Source organism: Wasmannia auropunctata, unplaced genomic scaffold, assembly GCF_000956235.1.
Source record: "Wasmannia auropunctata unplaced genomic scaffold, wasmannia.A_1.0 LD335972.1, whole genome shotgun sequence".
NCBI lineage: Eukaryota > Metazoa > Arthropoda > Insecta > Hymenoptera > Formicidae > Wasmannia > Wasmannia auropunctata.
Window position 1 is genome coordinate 224787 of NW_012026918.1, and position 9214 is coordinate 234000.

Here is a 9214-nt window from a genome sequence, read left to right on the forward strand (position 1 = left end):
GTGTAAGATTCAGCGAACTCGAAGAAGACTTACCAGGATCAATTGCATCCGCGTGCAGCAATAAAGAGGATTATCATGTTACGAAACGGGACATCCCTGGGCCATCCCCCTGGATTACGGTCTTCCATGACCGGTTAAACCGTTCTGGAAAAATGTAACGCACACGCAGCGCTTGAAAACGAACGTAAAGCGTGTTCGGCGGACAAAAGGAGCTTGATCGGGGCTTCGGCGAGCGCGCTATCACGTCGCTCTATCTTTATCGTTCGTTGAACGTAAAACAAGGATAGAATGACGCGATCGCCCTGACGACGCGCTACCCGAACGCACCTCAATGAGTGTTCAGTGGTGCTCAGTTCTTTAATATGATTGGTTTTTACCTGCAGCTTCTCGTTGGATCAGAATAAATAAATTAATCGTAACAGAATCACCTGAAGGTGGAAACGAGGAAACGCGGAAGACAAAATTAATTAGATTTCACTGGATTCCCGCGTTTTCCTTCCGTCTCGTCCATCTCGTCGACCTGCAGCTGCTTGCAACTCCTATTGCAGACTCCGCACTAGAATTTTAACCTATCAGGAACAGCTGAGTATTCTCCTCATTTTTTATTGTGATTGGTTAATTTCCCATTGTGGATCCTGCATAAAGGTTTACTAGAAAAGCTGTTTTTGTCCGCGCAGCCTCTTTGTTACTATTGGTAACTGAACTCAGAGATCCATTAATTATTAGAATTAAAGTAAAAGATCATATCATATTAAACTAATCATATTAAATTACTAAGCGCTCATTGATCTAGTTTACACCAAACACTTGATATACATATTAACTTACACAGTAATTATTACTCACATTAATTTAATTATTACTTACATAATAATTTTCTATTAAATTTAACTTAATTTCGGCGATGAGTATGAATTACATACATGATACGTGTATTTAATTGATTATTTGGATGCATATTGTACCAGCTTGGTACACCATTCTTTAAATGCATTGCCAAAATTAAGATAATTTAATAAAGTTACACTAATTAATATTATGATCAAGTGTTCGATATAAATTAGATCACTTTATGATGTAAGAAGACAGTTTTTTTTTTTACATCATGAATCACTTATAATTTGTTTGCTGTTCAGTAATTTAAGTGGCCATTAATTTATGGAACGCATATTGTTCACCTAATGTAAATAACATGTAATATATAAACATATTTTATTATTATTAAATTTTTTGCTACATTTACCAGAAATGCACTATTCATTATTTTTGATAAATTACTGAATCGCGTGCGATTTGACATAAAAGAAACGCATGTCATCCTTATTAGAACATGTCTTATAGGTATTTGCATAATCGCGTACACAATTCATCATATATATATATTATCGCATATGTACACAATTCATCAAATTGCTAATTAGAGGCAAGCTTGTAGAATGCTTATTATAAATATTAAATTTTGAACTTTTATAATTGCTTAGAAATATAAAATTCTTATAAATCATATCCATATAATTATTTATAAAAAAGGAATATATTTTTCAAATATTGCGAAAAACACTATAATAGTAGTAAAAATATTCTGATGTTTTTTCGATATCGAGAAAAATATATTTATAATATATTTGAATTTGAATCATATCTAGATTTGAAGTGTAAAAAGAAAATTTCCAAATGAAGATATGAAATATTTGAATTATCAGACACATGAATCCATCGTTAATTTATTCGAATAGCATCCTATATATATTATATATTTTCATTAATTTTTGTATACAGTCTGTGCAATATATCGTAATAACAGCCTTTGATCGCTATTATTATCGCTGGTACAACAAAATTTATAATCATAACATGATAGTGCTATTCTATTACCTTTTTGTATAAATATGGTTGTTTAAGAAATCGTAATGTCATTGTTCAATAATTTTAAGAATCTTTGTACACATAAATTAAGATTCTTCCACATTTCGATCACATATCGCATATTTACAATTCTGAATTGTATCAGAGCGCGGAGATTTCGACCTATTATTATTGTTTATGTTACAAAGTTACTAGACCATGAGCGGTCACTTTGTGGGCTATCACGTGCCCGTACTAACATACTTGGCGAGTCGTGAATTCGACTCTTCAATTGGCGATCTTCAATTTTCCAAATCAAACGTGTAGAAATGTCTATTCACGAGGTATTTTTTTTTTTCCGAGACATCGAGGTCCAAATACTCATTTATGTACCACCCGCTCAATCGCGAATCGCGTCTCAAAGATCCGCTTTGCGTGCGATATGGTGCTCAACTTTAATTCCATTTACTACGTTCATTTCTCCTTATTTAGCGCTTGAATAAATTCTTCTAGTTTCTCTTGAATCTGCCTAACCCGTTCTGAAAATAAAAATGCTAATTAGTAGCGTAATCTAACAGCAATAAGATAATTAAGTATTTACTATTTAATACTGATCACGCATTTGTTTTATCACTTTTATATTTAAATAATATATTTTTTATATTTACTTGCTATATTTAAATTATATATAAGTTAATTTTAGTAACAATAGCATAAAATTATTCGCCACACTAGAAACACATTTCTAAATCAATTCAAGAGCCTTACACTTTTATGAATTATAAGAATAATGAGATTAGAGAAATACTGCAATACGTACTGAGTTCTTCCGCTAATGTGACTCGTCTGCCTGTGAGTAGCTTCGCCTTAATTTCATTATCTTGACTATAGTCCTCGAGGACCTCCTTGATCTCCTTGTCCAGCCTCCGAGCCTCTCTATTCATGATTTGTTGCCTAAGTGCATTCGCGGTGACTTTCAGCATTTGCTGAATTCGCCAGAAGAGCACTACGTCGTTGCATTCCATCTGAAAGCATCCTGTCTATGAACATGTGTAGATGGGCGGATTTCAAGCCGGTTATCTGCGTGCGCGTTATGCAAGTCTCGTTTTCATTCTTTTCACGTACCTCGTTTTCGTGCCCGGTGTGGTATAGGTAATACCCTTTTCTGCAATCGTACGCTCTCGCTAAACTCTGCTGCAGGAAATATCTCCTGTACACAGGATGCCACGTATCCCGAATGAATTCGTTGTCAACCTCAAATCCGTTTCTCTGTAGGTTCTTCCTAATAGCCGTAAGCTCGTCCTGCGTTAGAGTAGGTGCGTGTCTCTGTAATCGGAAATACATGATAGATAAATGTGGCAAAACTGCAACAGAGCGGTTTTATTTGACTGTAACTAACCGTGTTATACGTACCTTGTCGGCGTAAAGAATTTTATCCAGCTCGTTCTTGACCGCTGTGCGTTTCTGTTGCTCCTCGGATTGGCTCTGCCAGTACATCCATCGTTCCTTGCGATTAGGCCCCAGCATATCGCGCAGAATCTGTTCGGTACTCAGCAATTTTTCCTTAACCGAGGTTTCCAGGAACCGTACTGCCTGGTCCCAATCACGCTTGTCGTTCACGCTTCTGTCTTCCAAGATGTTAAGTTGGATAACGCGTAGCATTTCCGACGCCTGAAAAAGGAAACGTGCCTTCTGATATCCCTAATTCATTTATTAATATTATAATCTTTAATAAAAAAAAAAGAGTGAGAATAAAAATGATGAAGATAAACCAGAAAATGTTTTTACATTATATAGCTTTACCTTCTCTTCCCACGAATGACGCTTCATCGCCTCATTTACTACGGCGTTCTTGAGGCTGTCGAAAATATCGTCGTGATCCGGGCTGAGCCGAGCCTGCGACATAAAATTCTGAAATTCCTGCTGCAAACATTCCCATCCACTTTCGACGCTACGCGCGGGCAGTTGTTGTTCCGCCCAATTCCGGAGCTTAATGTCGACAGTGGTGTTAAACGTATCTGTAACAGAAGAGAACTTCTTACTTTTAGGAAACTTTCCGTCTGTTCCGACGGAGCGGGAACAATCTACTGTACTTGGATTTCCGCTTTGAGCAGCTGGCAGGTAAATGTTCTCGAAAACGTGCATGCTGACTTTGTCCCAATTTCGAGCCATCAGCACTTCCTCCCAGTGTCTCGGTGATACCTGGGACAAGTTGACTATCTCGTCCAAAATTTCGCCCCGCGCTTTTTCGAAGAGCTCGTCTCTGTCCAGTTCCCTCAACCTGTAAATATATAATAAGTTAACGAATTAAAAAAATGAAATAACGTAATGAGAAAAAAAATTGCCTATTTTTATTATACTTGCCTCGGAAAATTGTTCTTCCATTCCGTCTCCAAGTTGAATCGCGTGGCCTTGAACGCGTCCGCTTGTTGTTCCACCGTCTCACGAACCATCTTCCAGAAGCATTCAGCTACCGCCAGACTCAAGTTCTTGGTGGTCACTTGACCAGACATTGCTAAGCCGTCTCTAAATAATCAGAGATCCATTAACGATTGCATTTAACGTCGACATTTAATGTTTTCGAGTAGGCTCGTGTCTAGACTCACTTGAAGAGTTTAGAGTTTCTAAAGAACTTCTCCTCGTAATCCTTGATCGTCTGTATACTGTCATCCTGTCTGCCACGACCAGTGACTACGGCGAAGTAGCCTAGCGCTTTCATCGGGAACAGTTTACCAGATAATATCTTGCGCAATCTTTCGGGATTAGTCAAATTTTCTTCCGCCATGTCAACCTGCCGTAAGATAACATCAGTTACAGTGATATTTGCATCAATTTTAATTAATTTTTATTAACGTAAAAATAAAAACGTTTCGTACTTTCGTCAAAACGAAGATCGTTCTCTTGCCCGATGGATCCATTTGAGCCACGAGGTCAGTCACGTTGCTCCTTTCCGCGTCAACGGAGCCGTCTTGTATGCAGAGAATGATCGCGTTGGGATTGCTCATATACTGCTGGCTCATATGTTTGATCGCCTCGCGAGTGTCCTCGGCCATATCGACGGTCACCGTCTGTCCCAAGAGCGAAATTTGAAAAATTTGCAAGCAAGGTTCTCTTGAAAATTTATAGCACACAAGTGCATCGTGTACATACGCTAATAATACCAGGTAGATCGACTAGAACCATACGCTGAAGGCCCGGTCCCTTCACCGTCATGGAAATGACGTCCGGGCTGACCGTCTTTCCGTTCTTAACGCTATTCTTCATTCGCAGCTCCACCTCCCGTCTGAGCTCGGCCAACTCCGACTCCTTCGTGAGATCGAATTCTCTGGAGCTGTCTTTGAATTGCGCTATGTGATACGGGCCCTCGCTCAGTGTGACTTTGACTGGCGCTCTCGTCATCATTTCACCTCCGCCTCTGTAAAGCAAGGGCAATAATGAACGTCAGTGATCTTCATGATCCAATAAATAATCTGCGAAGTAGCATCAAATGGTGAGGTACCTTGGAAATATTCTTGCCTGAGCAATCATTTCGAGTACGGATGTTTTGCCGGAGCTCTGGTCACCGACGACCACTACTCTGGGTAAATGATCAGCAGTGGAATAGGCACTATCGTAGTCGCTAAGCTCATCCAAGACATCGCTGTACATATCGATTAATGACTTCTGCAAAGGCAAGAAAAACGTGGAGTACGATTGAAACAAATACGCTGATGCGGCATATGTTCGCGAGTTACCTTGATCTTTTTGTTGGTAAACTTCTGACTCCCTCGTAAAAGTATCTGCTTGCGCAATTCTTTGTTCTCCCTTTCCAGTCTCTCTATCTCGCGTTGATATTTCAGTTGCATCTGCATCAGCTCGTCCTGCATGGCGTTCATCCTCTGTTGCGAAGATTCTTCAACAGAAAAGAGAAAAGAGGCATCGTGAGAATGTAATGATTTTTGTTCGTGAAGAGAGATCGTAAATCAATGATATGTACGTACGAGCTTTCTTACGTTCCTCCTCAGTATTATTATCACTAGCCAATGGACGTGCAAAGGCAACCACATTTTTGGACAACTGCTCTTTTGTGTCTGCTTAAAAAAAATAAGACATCGCGTTTTTTTTTTATTTGTAACAATTTGTAATTTGTTCTGCCAATGCAAGAAAGCTAGTATCAACTGACGTGAAAAATTAGTAGGACTATCTTATGTGTATAAGTAGTTTTATGCGTGTGACAAAATTACAATAAAAAAAAATTAATGATGAATTGCTTAGTACATGCAAGCTAATGCAATAAAATAAAAGCAGCGAATGGCTCTGTCCCATTCAGTATTTAAAATATGTGTCCACTGTTATTAGATCCTACAACTATATATATTTAATAAATATAGCTTATGGTAAATATATTTTACATTTACCATAAAAATTTGCAGAATTAAGTTTCAATTTTCAAGAAGCCACTTGTCTATAAAATGCTGAATGGACAGAATATGGGTAAAATAATTTCAAAGTCTTTACACACCTGAATAACTTTGTTTTGCTACCATCGAGATGGTATCAAATGCACCTGAACAGAACAGACCACGATAAATTAACAAAAGCATGTGGCATAGAGTGCTTTGCGAATAAATTACATATCATTAAATTTACGTAAAATATTTGTGTTTTACAAAATAAATTTCTTCTTAAGAAGACAAATAAAGGAGTAAAGTTGGGCAAATTTTGTGCAAACAACAAAATTGTTATGAAACTTGACACAGAGATAGTATGAGATAAAATATGAAGAAATCAAATCAAAATCGAGTGGCTAAATGAAGTAGATCCTGGTGCAACAGAAGACCGACAATGGGAAACAATATGATCAATCAATGATAGTAACTGAAGATTTTTATATTCGCATTCAACTTGCCAATTGCCATTTATTTAGTGAGTTATTTAGTGTGGTTATTCAGAAAACCATTCACGAACAACATTATTCTATTGCCAAAGCGAGAGTGTACATGAGTTTCAAACAGGTGCTACCCCTACACGATCCATTTTCTGATTTTTGACCAGGATCCACTCATTTAGTCTTTTGGTTAGTAGATTTCTTCATATTTTATTCTCATACCATGTCTGTGTCAAATTTCATAACAATTGGTTTTGTACCACAAAATTTTTACATACTCCTTTTCAAATAACAAACAAAAAATATAATATCGATGTTAACACAAGTTGCTTCATCATGCATGTATTTTTTGCATACAAGTAGTAAGTTTAAATGAATTCGTTGTACACGAATAAATCACAAGAATTAAAGAAATTGGAAAAAGGAACTACATACAATGGTATCAATCTATATTTTGTGATTAAGATGATTGGCGGAGGAGAAAATGTCAGGCAAATGGAGGAATGTATAATAACGGGAGAATAAATGGACAAAACGGTAAAGGACGTTCGGTAAATAATTATATAGGACGTTAGGGAGTGACGTGATGTACGAATATATAAACGAAAGAATAAAAATAATAATCTCATCACTCACTCTGTATCGAGCTATTCTCTTGGTAACTATTCTGATGGCTTTCCGCTGCCTTAATAGCGTTATCCAGTCTTTGATCGAACCAGGTCCTATACTCCCGATACTTAGCTACCCCAAACTCCTTTATGCGTGGATCTATTTGCCAGTTATTGTTTTTTATCGCAAAAATCATTAACGCCCTTTGCTTTGCCTCACATTTTCGCAGATTTAAACTACGGCTATACACTCGTCCCGCTTACCGATCTCGATCTTGTCGGCCACGTTGCTCTTAATCGCCATGAGCGACTCGCGGAAGTCTTGCCATCCCTTATCGCTGGGCATCAGATTTTCCAGCCATCCCAAATCCGGCAGACCCTCCTTCCACTGCTCGTATTTCTATGCGGGCGGTATTGCGATTACAATAATACAATTGCAATGCACAAACATACAATTACATTCATACAATCGATAAGGCATTAATCGATAGAAGGCGCAGGGACGGCGCCAAGGGCGGAGGATCGTGATCGAGTCCCGTGAGTGACGTTATTTACCTTCTGCAAGGTAACGCCACCACCGACCGCACCGCCTAAGAGAAGGTATCGAATTTTCAACGCTCCCCTCAATATCCTCGTTATCAGCATGGCGTATCCGCGATGCGGATTCGCGAAGTATCTCAATTGCGGCGACGCCAGCAACGGCCTGCAGTGTCTGCCGAACTTTCCGGACATCAGCTTCCGCGTGGTGACGATCGTCACCGGGTGCCTGGTGGTTTTGGCGACTAGCAAAATGCCATGGCTAAAAGAAACACACATTGACTTAATTGGGAGAAGGGCGGAATCACAGATTATTCCGACTTTGAACGGTCAAGGTTATGTACAGGCTTCAAGGGATGATTTTACAGAAAGCGGAGCAAAGAGGAGTTCAGGAGCAAGGCGATAAAGAGCGCGTACGTTCTCGAGAGAGGAGAAAGAGCAAATTACAGTGACGCGAGAAAATATGGTTTTTTTTCAACGCGTGAATTTAATTTAGTAACGATAGAGGAAGTGCTGCGGCCTAACCTAAAAAACGGAGCAGACGCTCCGTTGCGAGAAATATGAATTACATTTCAATTCGATCGAATCATTTTGCGTAAATATCATTTTGCATAAATTCAGCGGACGACGGTTCGTCGGCTCGCTCTACTTCACTTAACAATCACGTAATAATCTCACCCGAACTTTCCACATATGACTTGCTCCATTTTATCGGAGCGATCGCTGCCCGCCGTCGTCGTCGGTGAGTAACGGCGCCCGCGGTAGCCGTGAGATATTTGCGAAATTTCACGTGCATGCGTGTTACGAGACGCGTGTGTGACGTAAGTCAAGGAAATCAAAGGTGGTAAAGGGACGTTCTCCTCGAAAAGCCGACGATCCGGCGGGGCATCACATCCATCCCGATTCATCCACTTGTTCGGAAACCGTTGCGCATTGCGCACGGCATGATTGCCCCGCAAGATTGTCCCTCTCCACCCTAGCCTCACCCCAAGAGGTGATATCAAGTGATGCCAAATCACACGATGAGAAAAATTCCTAATCTGCTCCGGGTTTGGAACTTTTCGCTTGCGGAAAGCCGAGACTGGCCGCCGCGTTATTCCCTAGCGCTCGTTTCCTGCTCCACGACAGCTGTTGGTAGCTGTGAACGACAATCGTTGCCGGTCGTTATTTAAATTTCAAAGGGATATTTCTACGATACTGCTTCAACATTTGAAGAGAAATGTATGACAGATTTGAATTAGAATAGAAAAGTTGCGGTGTCTCTGATAGGAAATACTTTTACATACACTGAGAAAAAAAATTACTTAAAACAAATAAATATGATTCAGGTACCCCAGATCGGAAGAGCACACGTCTG

General features: G+C 39.3%; 1 protein-coding gene across 9 annotated transcripts; it reads right to left on the reverse strand.

Moving 5' to 3' along the window:
* Positions 1–1701: 1701 nt before the first annotated feature.
* Positions 1702–8829, reverse strand: LOC105454913 (dynamin-like 120 kDa protein, mitochondrial). 9 transcript variants are annotated; one of them, XM_011697879.1, is made up of 18 exons: positions 8536–8829; positions 7876–8119; positions 7585–7720; positions 7349–7480; positions 6347–6391; positions 5826–5915; positions 5580–5737; positions 5345–5508; positions 4996–5260; positions 4722–4913; positions 4452–4636; positions 4210–4371; positions 3939–4126; positions 3649–3863; positions 3259–3516; positions 2971–3171; positions 2666–2870; positions 1702–2384 (listed from the first exon to the last, which is right to left on the reverse strand). In XM_011697879.1, the coding sequence occupies exons 1-18, from the start codon at positions 8763–8765 to the stop codon at positions 2320–2322; spliced, it is 3135 nt and encodes a 1044-aa protein (XP_011696181.1). In that variant the 5' UTR covers positions 8766–8829; the 3' UTR covers positions 1702–2319. The 9 variants fall into 9 exon arrangements, with proteins under 9 accessions (XP_011696181.1, XP_011696180.1, XP_011696188.1 ...); XM_011697878.1 differs by having other exon boundaries at positions 5826–5918; XM_011697886.1 differs by lacking the exon at positions 8536–8829 and adding an exon at positions 8427–8503 and having other exon boundaries at positions 5826–5918.
* Between the last annotated feature and the right edge of the window lie 385 nt (positions 8830–9214).